General features: G+C 33.3%; 1 protein-coding gene and 1 long non-coding RNA gene across 6 annotated transcripts; both read left to right on the top strand.

Moving 5' to 3' along the window:
* Positions 1 to 403: 403 nt before the first annotated feature.
* LOC145116559 (putative F-box protein At3g16210) lies at positions 404 to 2,481 on the top strand. Its single transcript, XM_079052896.1, has 2 exons — positions 404 to 630; positions 1,296 to 2,481. Exon 2 carries the CDS (start codon positions 1,305 to 1,307, stop codon positions 2,403 to 2,405), a length of 1,101 nt encoding a protein of 366 aa, XP_078909022.1. The 5' UTR covers positions 404 to 630; positions 1,296 to 1,304; the 3' UTR covers positions 2,406 to 2,481.
* A 9,711-nt stretch (positions 2,482 to 12,192) lies between these two features.
* Positions 12,193 to 16,769, top strand: LOC145115449 (uncharacterized). Of its 5 annotated transcripts, none has more exons than XR_013711573.1 (4): positions 12,193 to 12,636; positions 12,770 to 12,891; positions 15,507 to 16,359; positions 16,560 to 16,769. It is a non-coding gene; the product is annotated as an uncharacterized LOC145115449 (long non-coding RNA). The 5 variants fall into 5 exon arrangements; XR_013711572.1 differs by having other exon boundaries at positions 13,529 to 16,359; positions 16,560 to 16,647; XR_013711574.1 differs by having other exon boundaries at positions 12,770 to 13,556; positions 16,560 to 16,647.
* Positions 16,770 to 18,265: the final 1,496 nt, after the last annotated feature.

Below are 18,265 nucleotides of genomic sequence, written 5' to 3'. Positions count from 1 at the left end.
ATTTTAATTTCTAATAAATTACAGTTTAAACATTTGTATTTTATATTTTTTTATAATTAACCCGTTTAGTACATGGTCTGACAACTAAACACGTAATTTTAATTTATTTATTTTCGCATGTTTTTTTTTAATTTTTTTCTTATAGTTCTCACTTATTTCAGATTTCAAATTCAAATAAACTTCCCGTTTACTCCATATTTAACATTTTGTTTTAATAAACCAGTATAACATACAGTCTAACAACTAGTCATTTAGAATAAAATAAATAGAATTGAATTAGGAAGTACAACGAGTAACAAAAACAATAAGGTAAAGAAAAGGCACAAAATGGTTTAGAAAGTAAAAAGGCGTGTCTTTGCTTTGCATTCTAATCCCATATCGATGGTTTGAAGAAAGTAAAAGGCATACTTGGCCTTATATATTCCAGGCGCTAGGCATCTTTGAACCAAAATCCAGCTTTTATGTGTGTTTTGGTTGTGTTTGATCCAGTTAAAATAAACCGAGTCTTCTTTTTAATTCTCGACCTATTCGACAGATTCGAACCTACTTTCAGATATCTGGAGACTGAACTGCATTCAGACCGGCAGTCTGGGACCTGCTACTTAACTGTTAATTATACTGCTGCAAAAGGTATTTTCTGAAATATATACTTGGGAATTATAGAATATTTGTTTTTGTATTTATGTAGGTAGGTATATTAGAAAATCTACATGAAAACTATGATGTATTCTTTTCATTTGAAAACTTTGCAAACATAGGAAACCTATCCAAATAAATGGATTGAATAAATATATGATCCGTTGTAGTGTTTTTAAAAGAAATTATTAATTGCAAATATCCAAAAGAATTGTGCTGGTTCTAATAGAATTGTATCGCTAACATATAGTATACATAAATAACTAAGCAAATCACAAAAATATATAAATGCCCAACATTTAGCTTGTCATTAAAGCGGTCGTTCACAATTTCTATATTGTTCAGTGTTTAAAGTTAATTGTTCTTACAAGTGCAAAATATATAAACTTTATTATGCATTCTCTACCTCACAACAAAGAACATGTGTTTAAGTACTTGAAATTGATAATAGTGGAATTGTGTTAAGATGGATGATTCATGTGCCTTTGGGAGAGTTAGCTTAAGCAACCATTATGGCATTATCTATAGGCAACTCATTAAATATATTTTAATTTATTGATGAAGCTTAAATCTATTCTTATTTCTTCCAATGTTTTTGATTGCATTCTGTTATTACTAATTTCTTTTTTTCTTTTTTTTATCTCCATGGAAAAACACAGAATTGCATAATGTCGGATTATCTATGCGATAGTTTACTTTTTGAAATTTTTACAAGACTACCACCCAAATCCCTTCTCCGGTTTAGATCACTCTCAAAATCATGGTATTCTTGTATTTCAAGCCCCGGTTTCATCCGCATGCACACTTCTCGATCCCCACAAAAACTCCTCATCAGAACCAGACATCGAGGACAAACATGCATGTCTAGTGAAGGTTTTTATACATTACATTTAGAAAACGGGTTGCAATTATGTCCGAGACGTGGATACATGGGTATATCACAAGTCGAGTCTCCTTATTCAGAAATTTACTATATTGCTTGTTCATGTAATGGAATTCTCTGTGTCCTTGATTATGAAAACAATATTAGTCTATGGAACTCTTCAATCAGGCGCCGACTAGCTCTGCCTAATTGTCTTAAGGGATATTCTTCTTGCCTAGTGACCGGGTTTGGTTTCGACCCAATGACTGAAGATTACAAGATTGTGTGTATATACTTCTCCAATGGAGGAAATGGAGAAAGTTCATTTGTTCATGCCATGAAAACAGGCACTTGGTGTGCAATTGCTTCCCCTATTCCTTTGTTGTCTTATGTGGCTTCAAAGGCGTGCTTTGTCAATGGAGCATTGCATTGGGTGGTACGTTATCTAAACAAATCAAATGGCATAGACTGGTTTTATATAATGACATTCGATTTGAGCACTCATGTTTTTGGGACAATTGAGCTGCCTCGACCCGGTTACAAAGTGCCACGACTAACAACGATCCAAGGTTCTCTAGGGTTGATTTCTATGGATGATGATGATGATATTAGTTGGATTTGGGCGAAGAGAGATTCTTCTTGGTCTTTAGTTTTTAAATTGAAAACCGATCGAGTTGGGGGAGGCATAATGGGAGTTTTGCAAACGCACAACAATGGTGATATGTTATTGGTTTATGATTGGAACGGAGTTTATAATTCTAAGACAGGTGCATGGTCAAGGCTAGCGGACTTCAATACTTCTTCTTGCATAGTTGACATAGAAAGGTATGCTGAAAGCCTTCACTGGTTAGACATGGAGTCCGCATGCGAGAGGAACCACCTATTACCTATAGGAGAAAAGAAATGAAGCAAAATTCGACAATAGATGTGTCAAATGATGAGAATTTGGATTTGAATTGTTTATTTTTCCCATTTTCAAATGAATTTTAAACTACAAGAGATGTTGCATGATTAAATCAACCATAAGCTTATATTACTTCTGATCATGATTCTGACTTTAATCAACTGATTTTAGGCAATATTGACTTTGAAAATGCATATTGAGATATATACACAATGATGAACCAAATGATGATTTGGGTTCTGATTTATTACACACTAACTCAAACACGATCTAGGATCGTTACACGTGAGCATACACAGACAACGCCCGTAAATCCAGGGATAAAAACAACAGATAAATATCTCCAGAAGTCAGCACAAACGAACACACACACACACATCAAATCTCGTTTCGTTTGGTTTCATATCTCCAAAAATCGACATACACGAACACACACTTCAGATCTCGCTTTGTTTCGTCTTCATATCTCCAAAAAGCGACACACACAAACACACTCTAGATCTCGTTTAGTTTCATCTTTAGATCTATAGAAATCGACCTACACGGGCACACATATACTCCCGATCTCGTTTTGCTTATTGTTCAGATTAATAATAATAATAATAATATAAATTAAATACAAAATAAGGAAATAATTATTTAAGACGTTGATTAGTAATTTCAAGTTTGGTATGAACCAAATATACACCGAAACCTCAACAAAAAAATATATATAAATCAATGGGACCTTTCTTGCATTTTTCTCTTTTTATAAGACCGGAGGAGTAATGTCATGGTTACTACGCCCTCGCACATCAATATCACCTCAATTTTACCAAACTTTTTTTTTGCCACACACTAGGATTGGTAACCATATATGGTATGCATTATTTAATTTTGTTTAATTTATTTAAACAATTCAATTTAAATAAAAACCTTAGATTGCATTAATTTAAATTAAAAATACATAACATGAAATTAAAAACCTTAAAACTTATAAAAAAAATACATGACATGATATAACAAAACCTAAAAACTGAAAAACAAAAATACATACTATCTCTTAAAAACAAAAAAAAAAAAAAAACAAATTAAAGGTTATATTTTTTCCTAATTTCGACTTTTACCCGAAAAGCCAATTCACGTTCATCATCAGTGTAATGAGTTGTGTCTTGCATTAATGGTTTCATTTCACTAGCTTTGACTTCCTAACCTCTTTTTTATTGGAAAATTTTCTATTTTTGCATTTAGACATTTGATCTCCACCATGTCACTTTTAAGTGATCAAGATCTTTGGATTTAGCTTTGTCTTTGCATTTGGATTTGTCCCCTTCCCATTGGGCGAGAAGGTGGTGTAATTTGAAGGGTATCATCAATGACGATTTCAGCACGATCAGTATCCTATATAGTGTAGCCATATTCAAATATTTTTGACAGTTTTGAACCACCACCAACATGTTGTTCGGATGTTTTTACCCCTTTCCAAAATTCGTTATCTTTCACAAATTTCCAAAACTCAACAAATATGAAAGGATTATTGTTTTCTTTTTGGTAAACTTTTAGCGCTTTCTTGAAAATCATAACATCATTTTTTTTTTGCTTTGCCATTGATGTTTCATGTTGTTATACAAATCATAAGACAAGGTTTAGGACAACCACATTCAAATTTAGCTTTCCTTCATCGACTGAACTTCGTTATTCTAAATTTTTTGCCCTCTGGCAGCACAAGGGCCTACCAGTGCTTCTTTGTTGGTAGCAGCTCACACATATTTATCAATGTACTTTCATTGACCAGCGCACTTTGCTTTTGCAGTTAAATGAAAAACCTAGAACTTATAAGTATTGCCAACTTAACTTGAAGTGCACAGAAATAAGAATGTGTCAATCAAAGACATCAGGTTATCAACCTTGGGTCGCGTACTAGTGAAAACTAAAATGTTTATTTTCGGTTGACTCTTGAAACTCTCAAGATCAATACGCCTCCCACTGAATTCTTGAGACACGAGTTTTCTTACAAGGAACGTTCCTTGACGAGCTAAAACAAATATTCAAAAGTTCGTGTGGATTCTCGACAAGAAAATGTTTCATAGAATTGGTCTCAGTTTATCTTTTGTTTTTTTATTGACGAAAACATCACAACTCCAATTCTAAATGTGCTAGAGTAAGAAAACATTATTACTCCACATTTACCGATGTGTTATCAAACTTCTTGGTTTGAAATGAATTTCAAAATATGATTTATAGTTACCAGAGCATGGCTCAAAAACATGATTTTGAACGAAGTATGACTCATCTCTTGATCGAACCATTTCCAACAATATTTGATTCCTCTTCTTAGTCATACAATTACACTAGGATGTTAATCAAGGATCAATTGTGATATAATTTCACAATCACTTCGATGATCATAAAACATGATATTAAAGTACTCTCCTTTCCTTTTTTAGATCGGAGAATCTTTTATCTTTCTACCTAATAGATTCTTCTATTCGTGGCTACTCTTTGAATATTTCCAAAGTATTAGAATTATGCTTAATCTTATAAACACAAGCATCAGTGAATCATGACGAATAGATTTATCGTCCTTTGTGGTAGATCTGAAGAGTCCATATCAACATGTAGTAGATCCACTAGTCCTTCACTTGCCTCAACTAAACATATGATCAATGAATTAGTCATAATTTCCCAATGAACAAGAAGTTCATGCATCACATAATTTGAATTGTATGACTTCAAGTTTTTGTCCAATTGAAATTTGGCGATGATATTTCTTTCTACTTAGTTAATTATGACTGCACCACAAGCGATAGCGTAAGAATCAAATCCACAATTAATATTTCCATTATTAGAAACATGATCAACATATTCATTTATGTCATTGCAAGTAAATATAAACTGAGGCAACCAGATAAACCAAAACTTAATTTTATTGAAAATTAAAATTGGAACTTGTCCTTACAATTCATAAATAGATAACTATGTTTATAGACATCTTTCAAAAGTAATAGCAATCTATTAAATTATCCTAACTCCCTAGCAGTAGCTCTAAATTCTGACCATCGAACCATGTGACAAATGTAACACTCCAAACCAGGTATTGTCTTTGAAGCCCTTGAAGATTTAGAAATTTTCATAATAAGTCCCTTAAGTACGCTGGGCGTACTCATGGGTACGCTTAGCGTACTATGTATGATTGATCTCGGAGGGACAACACGTACGCTGGGCGTACGTGACGGATGTCCAAACCCTAATTTCCGAACTTGAGGCCTTTATAAGCATCCTTATCTCATTTTAGCCTCACCCTAATCAGCCACTTTCACGTTCAAACGTCTCTGAAAACCCTAATACCATTTGAGAGTGTGTTTTGAGCTTAAGGAGTGCATTTGTGGTCATTTTAATGTCGATACAAGAAGGAGAAGTTGTCAAGCAATCTTGGAGTGGCATTGGGCTTCAAGAATCTGCATCTAGTTCACCTTGAGGAGCTTCTGGAGGTATAAAGCTTTGATATTTCCATCTTATTCATTAGATCTAGCTAGGGTTTTCTAGTTTTGTCCCTTTTGTTGGTTTTGGATCTCCTCTTGTGAGTTGAGCAACTCCAGAGGCTGGAAATTTTAGATCTGAGGTCCTTTGGTCCATTCATAACAAAAAAAATGAAGTCTTGATGGGTGTTTTGACCTCATGCATGGATTAAGACCCTTGAAAAGGTCTTAATGGGTTGTTGGGAACATATGAGACATGCAAAGGCATAAAGTTGCCAACTTTATGCCCTAGGTCGTCTTAATAAGCTTAGATCTGACTATTAGACGTGAGAAAATCGAGTATTAAGCACTTAATGGAGAAAGTGCTTAATCTGTTAGTACGCTGGGCGTAACCTAGCGTACGCAGCGCGTACGGCCCAGGGACTCAGTACGCTGCGCGTACCAGGGTGGTACGCTAAGCGTACGCACAACAGATGGACTTGGATTTGTTTTGGGCCTTTGAGCTTTTGGGCCTCAATTAGTCATTGGGCCTGGTCATGTTTTGGGGTTAGGGGGCCAGTTTATCTGTTTTGGACCATGGATGTTATGATTGGGATTTATTGGGCCAAGAGGCCCATTAATGATTTTGGATATGGACTTTGGGCCCATTAACTAACCTTTTGGGCTTTGTGAAAGGACTTGGGGATTTAGATTCCCCACTTAGATGGTGTTTGATCCTGACATTGAGTAATATTATTATTGTTCAGCACGGGTGTCTACAGACTGTTAGGAGAGCAGCCTTCGGATTCTACAGTCAGAGGTGAGTCTCCTCACCATACCAATGGGTCTAAGGAACCAAGGCCGGCCCATTTTATGATATTTAGCATCCTAGTTGTAGCTGTATTATGTGGTATGATAGTTTGTTGAGCTAGGAAGCATGCTAGTGATATATGTGATATGTATGTATGGAAGACCATGGGAGAGCCCATGGAACTTGGATGTAAGACCATGTGGGGAGCCCATGGCTTTCCTATCGAAGACCATGGGAGAGCCCATGACACTTAGGTGTAAGACCATGTGGGGAGCCCATGGCATCCTGGAGTAAGACCCTAGGGACGAGCCCACGACATCCCTATCTGTTGTATGCATGGCTTATGTGATATGTGTAGCTGTTATAGCTAGTATGATATGTTGTATGTGGTGTGTGTGTGGGTATGCTCTGGGGAACTCACTAAGCATTAGCTTACAGTTTGTGGATTTGTTTCAGGTACATCTGAGCCCAAGGGCAAGGGCAAGGCTTAATGGCACGGCGTGCACTCTCTCACGGACATTTTATAGGACACTCTGATGTTTTTAAATAAAGTTATAATGGATGTAGATTTGAAAAAAAATGTTTTGGGAATTCATGGTTTATGGAAATGTGTTTGATTAATTAAAAATGAAAAAAATTTCTTTTGAAAATTTGGGTGGTTACAACAAAAGTCCATCTCCCACGATCACATTTAGCTTACTCTACTTAAGCTTCATTCTTTCTCTTAGATCTTATAATGCCATTAAAATGTGGTCATCCCATCTTGTATTAAGAGTCTATGAATAGAAACTAGTTAAAATAATGGAGTTAGATAATAAATGTACCTGAAGTAGAGTAACCCGAATTAATTTTACCATCTCTAAGATCATTCAATTACTTTGGGCAGCTTCGCAATCAATTTCCATTCAATTGGCAGTAAAAACAAATTGACTCTTTGGGGTTAACACATGTAACACTCCCAAAACTAGCTTTTCTCTTTGCCATACGATCAAATGGTATGATCTTGGACGACCCCTTTACACTAGGAAGAGAAATATTTTCTAGACCTCCAATTCCACCATTGTCAATGTTTATGGAAACCTTCAAATTAAACCCTTTAAGCATCTCTACTTTAGATGTGTTCTTTAGCATTTCCGCTTCAACAACCATCAACATTTGGATCAGATCAATTAGGGTCATGTCGAGGTTCCTTATATAAAAGTTCTCAATCAACTGATCATATGACTTTGGAAGCGAGAGAGAACCAAATCAATGGCTTGCTCTCTTGGGAAAACGACACCCATCATATCCAACATGTCAATGTACGACTTCATTTTTAGAACATGAGCATACACAAAATTTCCATTTTGATGTTTACCAGCCAATAAGGCTTGAGTAGTCTCATATCTTTCAACTCGGGGAAAAGGTAGTGATGGGAGAGTCACATGAGGAGGAGGTGAAAGAGTTGAAGAAGCATGATGTCTAGTTCCACCATTACCTGAAGAAGGGAAGACATTTTCACCATTATCAGAATGTGGAAGATCATCTTTAGAAGATTGAGGAAACATATTTTCATAAGAATGAGTAAGACCATTTCTATCTTCATAAGACATCTAAAAGTGGGAAAAGTAGGAATTCAAGTTAGTTGATTTTAATCCTTAATTATTAACCCAAAATTTAAATAAAGGCTATGATCCATATTTTCGATTCGAACTTTGAAGAGATATGTCGTAATCAAATTGTGAATCTATTTTAGGTAGGTAATGATTTTACCAATTTCAATCTTATGAAACTCCTAGATCTTTTGAAATTCATTGAATCTTATCAATGGCATGTTTAATCTTGGACTAAGTTCTTCTTTTTAAGACTGTGATACTGAGGATCGCAAACAAGAAGTGAATAACCATGCAAACCCGCTTGACAACCTCGAGGTCTTTTATCATCTCAAATTGATGTGTCGGTTAACCTCACACGCTCCATCAACAATGATATTTTTTCAAGCTGCTTCATCATGTCAACTTTATAGTCCCAAATTAGTGTGTTGGTTAACCACACACGCTGCACTAACAACTAATAAAGAATGATGTGTGTTTTCATGGATTAGCATACTCTTCACATTTTTCCTAAAGTAACTAGAGTGTATTTTAAAGAATGCTCTAGTACTTTATATCATTATACTTTTAATTAGGTTGCTTCCTATCGACCCCATTCTGCTAACGACCTTGCGCCACACCACAAGAGAGCGGTGGGTGAAAAAGACACCCATTCAATGATCATTTTATAGGTCATTTCCTTATACCCTCTTTATAGTATGGCTTTTAATACATTTCAAAATACAAGGTTTAAACTTTTAATTATCTAAGTTAAACTTTTAATTTAATTAAATTTAAACCAATTATAATTCAATATTTATCTTTTAATTAAATTAATTTAAATCATTTAAAAAATTTATGGATTTAATATTTATCTTTTAATTAATCATTTAATGGAATTGTTTATTAGATCCATAAGGGTAATATTGATTAATCTTATAATTAGTCATTATCTTGTCTAAAGATATCTCCTAACATTTAGGGTTTTATTTAATCATCTAATATAAGCAAAAATCGGATTTAGCAGATATTAAAACATATAATTACCAAATAACAACCACATAAATTAAACTAGTTAGAAAATCCCGAAATCTGGATCTGTACTGAGTTCATGTCGTGACAGATACACTGTCACGTCGTGAGCACCAATTTTTCGAAAAATAATTGTTTAATTCACAAATGTGTGATTAATGTAAGACACACCTAATGGCTCTAATATCACCGATACATTTCTTAGGTTACAACAAAATGCTCAATGAGAAAAAATCACTTAACAATTAAGATTTGGGAACATGCAACCTAATAGGATTTATGTCTTTTAGATTTAGGCAACATACTTTGAATAAACAAGCTAGCATAAACCCTATCAATTTCGAAAACTAGAAACTAGGGTTACATACCTCTAACTTGTTATCGCAAACAAGTCTGCTTGATTCCTTCCTTTGTTCACTTGAGAATCTAGAACTAAAGGTTTAGTGTCTCTAATGGTTTGTACCCAAACCCTAGCAACAAGAACACAAGAGGAGAGAAGAGAATAGAAGCAGATTTTCGGCTATCCTTCTAGTATATGGCTTGGCCGAAAATAAGGCACCCAAGGGGTCTTATTTATACATGATAGGATAACCCTGGAAACCCTAATCCTGAATAAAATAATACAATTTTAATTATGGTTGGTTATCTAGTTTCCTTATCTTTAGAAGGAATAATCCAGATGCCTTTGGCATCTCCTAAAACCACCCATCCTATATTCATGGTTCTGGAATTCCTTCTTGTTCAACAATTGAACAAGTATACTTCAGTCCTTGCACCATTAATTAATCCAATTAATCTCAAAGTTAATTCCAATTAATTACCGATTAATTCTTAATTAAACAATACTATTTCCAATTCATAAATTAATCATATAATATATTAACAAATCATTTATTACTATTTATTAATCATATAATAAATCAATAAATCAACATTTCTTTCCAAATGTCATCCTTTTCGGTTACTAGTTCTAAGGGAAACTCAAAAAGTATTTTGCTTCTAATTAAAAGTCATACCAATTTAGGTATGATCTTAGACACTTCAATTCAACACTTAAATGTGTAAAACGGAAAAATACAAAAAGAGATATTTCAGACTCGTTCTTTATGTTCCGCACATGATATACAAATTGTAGAATACATACAATTGTTTTGTAAACTCAAATACAAGTAACATAAAGAGTAAAACACACCTGGTTTGATGAATTCATGGTCAAAACTCTGTCCGAAATATAGGTAGAACGACATTTGGAATTTCAAAATCCGAAATGATTATTCCGGATTTTTGTGTGTGGGGCCATTATAGCATTGGGCTACAATAGTGGGCTTGGCTCATTTTGGTCTGGTCCGGAACATAGTGGTTAGTTTTTTTTAAAAAAAATGGTTATTTTTGTTAACTATAAAGTAAAATGTGATTAGATTTTTCAATTTCCCTACACAATACAATACAAATATGAGATAATAGTTTGTCCAAACCCCTAAACTTTGATCACATTTATGAAAAAGCACTCGTATTAGGTTGGTGAACAGTTAACCATGGTAAAAACCCAAAAAACGCTGGTTTATCGGGGTAAAATATCCACTTTGCCGGTGTTTGAGACATAATTGTATACAATTGTCAATATTTTGGGCTTAATAGCAAGAAAAAAATATATATAAAGACTTAATCGATCGTGAAGCCCAAATATAAAGTCTTTCCACTTAAAGTTAATACTTGAAAGTATACAATTCCTTTTATTTGGATAGTTCTTTATATTTATAATGTTCTCTTCGAAAGACTGTTTTTAACTTTCAATATATCTGAATACATGCATTATTTGACAACTTTTGGTCTAATTAACATATAGAACTGTTGAAAAGAAAAAAAAAAGTACAAAGAAAATAAACAATACTACAAGGATTATAATAATCATCCATTTTCTCCACTAAAGTTACCCACGTTAAAGCAAGCACCATATTTTTAGGTATTCATCTATCATTAGTTTCGCAACCATGGTTTTAAAGAACATTAGGTGTGTAGTGACGTCAATGTCAAGTATCAAGCTTTATGAGTCGTGACGAGTCTAAGGCTTTTGTTGGGCGTGATCTAAAATGGAAATTTTGTGTACAACTTATATATATATATATATATATATATATATATATATATACACACACACACACACACACACACACACACATATATATATATATATATATATATATATATATATATATATATATTATGCTATTATTCATTTTTATATACTTATATAACTTAAGAAAACATTTTCTCAGTACGTAAACCCTAAACATAAACAACTAAAAGCATCATATTTCAAGTATTAATGGGGGGTTTTGATATATGCTAAACAAAACTTGGGACATGGTCTATCAACATCAACAAAAAAAAAATAAAGAGATTGAATCAAAATGTGGTTCAAATTAGTAACCATACCAAGATTATATTAAATTAAAAAGCTTTAATTTATGTGGGTATTAAAAAAAGACATAGTAGCTAAAAGACAAAATTGCAAAAATAGTCTGTATAGTTTGCCAAAAATTGTCATTTTGGTAAAAAAAAAAAAGGTTTTGGATTAACATCATTGTCCCAAATAAAAGTTTTATAACGGTTTTGGTCTAAATGTTTTTGAAAATAATAAAAATGACATATTTGCCCTTATTGTTTTCTATTTTTTTTTTATTAATTTTACTATTTTTTTGATTAAAAACTAAAAAGAAAAAGAGAAATGTAACCCCACCCCACATGACTCTTGTAAAACATAAACACTATTTATCTCACTTTACTCGTCAGAGATAACCATCTTCGTCACCAGATCTGCAAGCCCTTATCTCACTTTACACGTCAGAGATAACCACCACAAAAGAGAGACAATAATTTCTGCATATAAAAGGTCAATAATTCAATATCGATAAAAAAATCACCTTTGGTCAAAGATATTGATCTCAGTATGCATTGGAATAGGCTACACTCAGCCCACGTTACATTTTATATAAGCTGACTATCATCATTTTGAACTAAGAGTTTCATCTAAGATTCATCATGTGTAGAAGTATTGATATAATATATCTACAATAACGGCAACAACAGCTCCCATTACTTCTTTCTAGTGACCAGGCGGTACAAAACATACATGAGGTCCGGGGTAAAAATAAAAAATCTCCCCTTATATTTAAGACAAAAGTAAAATAAAAAGACATCATATTATGGATTTCAGATCGTTGTTGCCGGTGACCTTGGCGCCGATAAGTCTAGCTTGATTTTCACTGTTGGCCCGAAAGCTATTCCTAAAAATGATCCTCCACTTTTGCCCCATGTCCGTACAATGTGGATGATATGTTCCTTTACCGTGTCCTCGTGACAATGATTGTTACGTCTTCCAGGTATTGTGATATTTAATAACACCCACTCATTTAATTTCAAGAAAATATACATTCATGATCCTGAAAGTAGTTATTTCCATGGTCAAAAGTAACTAAATGTGAATTTTTCCTTTACCCAATTTGTTGGATATAGACAAACTTGTTGAAGAGCTGAAGAGAGTCGATGCTATTATGGTTACATATTCCTACGATGAGCCACCTACACTTGATTACCGTTTGTGTACTTTTTGGCATAAGTATCTTCCAGAATTAGAGGTAACATAGAAATACTTTAAGCTGAAATGTCAAAATTGGGTAACCATCTATCTAATGTGTTTTAAGTTTTAAAAAAACCTTTGTACTGAAATAACGTTGTGAGAAAGTAATTAACTTTTAAGTTTTGTTTTAAATATACCTTTGTAAACATAGTTAGGTTGTTTCTCTGTTGTGAAAGAACATAGGAATGTTGGTCACCTACTGTTGATTGTTTATAAAAGAATTAGATTATCCCAATGTTAGATAGACATATGATATTAGTCAACTATATATTAGACATGAGTATTATGGGAAATTCAGCAAATTAAAGAGCATCTTCTTAGTGGATGGACAAATTTGGGATTTACATTGTTTTATTTTGTAATGTATAGTACTTATAGGAGGTACATCAGATAAGAGAAGGCATCCTTTTTGTGAAATCATGAATTTATTTCCTTGGGAGAGTGGCTTCTCGAATTTACAAAAGTATATTTTATCGTTTCTCTTATGTAATCATTTGAGTAATTGTGGAAGTGATTTCAATCAATCGGTAAAACTTTTGTTCATCATTGTGTTGAATATCTATTCATAGTCGGTTCATAGCATCTAACTTCAGTAAACACTAAACATCTCTAATATCATCTTTAAACACTTATAGGTAAAAGCTCTTGTCATCGTGGCAGCTTGTAAGTCATATATAACACAACCAATTTTTTTGGCAAAGCTGATGTTAGCATCCTACAACGACATCCTCAATTGAAAACTACTTAAAGTGTTCAGAAAAATACCGTATTCTATCTAGTAAGATCTCATTTTTTTTCTAAACTTTAACATCTTACTTCTCTTTTGTTTGTACCAAAAGGTTTCTACTGCTTATATTTTTTTGTTTTTCCAGACACTCGACATATTTTGGTGTGCACAGAAAGTCGTCTTTTTTCCGACTGCCCCACTATACGACCACAAAACAAAAGCTATAAATCCCCGATGTCTCAAGGCTTTGATAAGAGTATTTAATCTCTATGATTCTAGTAGAGATGTTACTTTAACCGACAACAAATTCAATGACCTTCAGGTTATTTTTATTTGTTTATGTTATTACAAGTTGTTATGAATGTTTGATTTATTTCCTCTTCTATTATTTGAATAATTCAAATGTTTTGGTCGTCCACTGAAAAATATAACATTGTTGTCTTTGAAAAGTATAGTAGAAAAAAATCGTTCTAGGAGAAGCAGCCCTTGAAAATAGGCTTACATCGACTTTCTTACATACCATGCAAAGATTATTGAACATGATCATCCGTAGGTAATATGGACTATTTTAAAAAATTTTGATTATGACAATGATATAAAACTCTGTTCTGATCGATTTCAGTTGGAGTTAGAAGTTGATCGACTTCTCCCTCCGATAAAAATCGATGTCAACAAAGTTTTATATCATTGTTATAATCAAATTTTATTTAGAATAGTTCATGTTACCCCTGGAAGATCATGTTCAATAGTCTTTGCATAATATGTAACGAAGTCTGCTAATTTAAGCATATTTTCATGTACCGCTCGTCCTAGAACGATCTCTTTTACAACATTTTTCAAAGGCAATATTGTTATATATTTCCATGGACGACCAAAACATTTGAGTTGTTCAAAGAATAAAAGAAGAAATAAATCAAACAACCATAACAACTTGTAATAACATAAAACAAATAAAAATAGCTTGAAGGTTATTGAATTCTTCATCACTTAAAGTACTATCTCTATCATAATCATAGAGATTAAATACTCTTATCAAAAGCCCTTAGACATCGAGACTTTATAGCTTTTGTTTTGCGGTCGAATATTGGGGCAATTGGATAAAAGACGGCTTTTTGTACATACCGAAAAATGTTGGGTGTCTAAAAAAACAAAAAAAAAATATAAAGATTATAAACATTTTGGTACAAACAAAAGAGTATGTAACATGTTGAAGTTTAGAAAGAAAAAACAACATGATATTACTAGAATACGGTATTTGGTTAAACACTCAAAGTAATTTTTAATCTGAGGATACCGTTGTAGGAAAGGTAACATTAACAATTGATATATATTATAATTAGCAACGGGCTAGGAAAAGAACAAATACAAAGATTAGGTCAAAAGGGGATTTTGAATTCCGCCTCATGTTTACGCCTCGATTCACCTCGAGGCTTATGCCACATTAGGCGAAGGGAAAGCGGCTCAAGGCTCGATTCCGTTCTTTTAAGTCTTGAACACAATGATGAACAAAAGCTTTACTTTTTAATTGAAATCACTTCTACGATTACTATGTTTACATAAGAAAACCCCTAAAATATACTTTGGCATATTCGAGAAGCCACTCTCTAAAGGAAATGAATTCATGATTTCACAAAAATATGCCTTCTCTCATCCCTTGTACCTCCAATAATTATTGTGCGTAAGTAAAACATTGTAAATACCTAACTCCACTAAAAAGATGCCATTTGATTTACTGAATATCCCATAATATCCCATAATATCCCATAATACCCTCTGTCTAGTATACTTGACTAATATTATATGTATATCATTGGGATAATGGAATTCTTATACTTGACTAATATTATATGTATATCATTGGGATAATGGAATTCTTCTATGAACAGTCAACAATAGGTGTGATCCACATCCATATGTGGTTTCAAAACCAGTGAAGCAGCCTAATCTCAGTTACCAAGGTATTTTTAAAACATAGTTAAAAGTTAATTACCTTCGCACAAAGATGTTTTTAAGCACATCAGATAATTCATTACCCAATTTCAACATTAACGCTTAAAGTTCTTTAAGGTTACCTCCAATTCTCAAAAATAGTTAAGCCAGAAAGTACACAAACGATGATGAAGTGTAGCAGACTGATCATATGAATATGTAAGCACAATCGCATCGACATTCTACATTTTCAGCAAGTTTGTCTCCATGCTAATAACTGGAATAAGAAAAAAGTCATATTTAGTTGCTTTTGGCCATGAAAATTACTACTTTCCGGATCAAGAATGTATATATTCTTGAAATTAAACGAAGGGGTGTTATTCAATATCACAATACCTAAAAGACGTGTCAATCACTATCACGGCGACATGATAAGGGGACATATCGTCTAACAACCGGATAAGGGCCAACAACAGAAGGAACATGGGGCAAAACCGGAAGATCATTTTCAGGAAAAGCCTTCGGGGTGAGCAGTGATAATCAAGTTGGACTTACCGTCGCCAGGGTCACCAGCAATAACGATCCGAAAGTCGGTGGTGGAGAGGAACAGTGAATTGGACTGCAATGAAGAAAGATTTTGTATTAAGAAAAAGTGCAACGACCATAGAAGAGAACTATCGTAGAAAGATCAGGCTTAGTTTCAAATATTATTGTGTGTAAACAAGGTGAACTTTGAAACTAATAGTATAACTCTTTTTTACAACAGATGCTTGAGAAAATGACTTAACTGGGCATCACACATTTGTTAAGGTACATTGGGTTTCCTCCCTGAAAATGTATTATCATTTCCTGATTTGTTTCTTTGGATTTCACAGCCAAATCTATGTGAAATTGTTGAATTTGAGATAACGAGTGAATTAGCCATCACCTAAGTTTTGTTTGAATCTATCTATGCTTTGAATCCTAATTTTTCCTTAATTTTGAAATTATTGTCTTTGGACTTTTAATAGATTACAAGAAAAAAGGCAAAGGATGTGTAGGCTCAAAGCAAAAAGAGATGAACAAAAGAAAGAGGAAACACTCTGTGAAATAGTGGACGAAGCAATGACACTAGATCCTTCAATGGCCACAAAACATAAGATATCCCTAAAATACCCAAATCCAGTTATATAGCATTCAATTTTTATAATTCAGAGATTCCAAACTAGCTGAGGCTCAATAATTGGATTCTATTTTATTATGTTTTTTTATGTACCGTGGCATAAAGGCAATCTATCTTGATAAACGAAAAAGAACATTATTAGAAAAACTACCATCGCCACCCTTTACCACAAGTCCGCAGTTACCAAATTGTTTCGATTAATCTATGGAAACAAACTAAAATAAAATAAAATATAGCAAAAAAATTATTATTTCTAAAACAAACTCAAAGAAAATTTAGTAACACAATACTAAAACCCAAAGTGACTAAAAGGGGCAGACACACAATTTGGGATTTAACACACAAGCGAAAAGCAATGTTTAGTTGAATTTTATGGATCCATGATTTCTCTAATACGATTAAATAACTAACATTATTCGATTTAATTTCATTCACTCATATCCCTTTGCAGTTCATGTCCTATGTTGATTTTAAGTGAAATCATGAAATCACACACTCATGTTCAAATAATTTCCCAACCAACGCTCATCTCGAAATCAGAAGTTGCAATTAATTACAAAAATAAAATCCAAATTAATATTTACATCTATTATTGTCCTGATAATAAACATAGTCAATTAGCCTAATTTCATTAAACAATTTTGACATTAAACATACATTTAAACATCAAACAACTACCACACATAGTATCATTTAAATTAAAGCGTTAGACTTATCATTTTCCCTGGTCAACCAGTGTTGCCAATAGCGACCATAGTGATCGCTATAGCGAATAGCAAGGCGATGTAGTGACTAAATAGCAACATAGCGACCTATTTAATTTTTTTTTTTAAAATCTGGTATAAATAGACCTGTTTTAAGGTTTTTAGTTGACTAAGTCAAAAAGAGCATTTGATATCTAAAATTAACACTTGTTTTTTTTATAAAAAAAATATGCATGTTTTAGAACTTATTTGAACTAATAGTCTTGGTTTTTAGCTTACTTATTAGTTATAAAGTAGTATTAAATTTTTAACACGCTTTCGCTATTGATAACATTGTGGTCAACTAAACCCACAAATAAAATTATTTCATAATAGTTACTTGAACAAAAAGAAATTCACTGAGATTAAACATATTCGGATCAAGTAATCTGAGGAAATTCAGGAACTTTAAATAACTAGAATAAAATAAAGCATAAAAATACTCCCCTTATAAGCCTTTTTGCCTTCGATCGAGCCCACATAAGGAATTATCAGCCCACCAAGAAATCAAAGACTCCAAAGTCCCAGCCCAATACACCCTAGACCTATTCTGAGTGCGTGTCCGGTACCCAGCAACGATCGAACAGACGAACACCCTCCTTCTTTTCCGACCAGAAGAAGGAGGCTGTTCTTTTCTGATTTTCTTTGCAAATGTTCCTTCTTGATGGCTGATTCAGAACGAGTTGAAGATAATGTTTTCTTCTACTTTGAGGGTATCAGCTATGGTGGTGGGGTCTCTTGGTCTTTGTGTGCGTGAACAGGGCTGAATATTGAAGATTTATGGAGGTGGTGAAGGGTGGTTGATATGGAG

The sequence above is a fragment of the Lactuca virosa genome, chromosome 5 (genome assembly GCF_052849685.1).
Source record: "Lactuca virosa cultivar CGN04683 chromosome 5, Lactuca_virosa_CGN04683_v6, whole genome shotgun sequence".
Lineage (NCBI taxonomy): Eukaryota > Viridiplantae > Streptophyta > Magnoliopsida > Asterales > Asteraceae > Lactuca > Lactuca virosa.
This window is presented reverse-complemented; position numbering and strand designations above follow the sequence as displayed.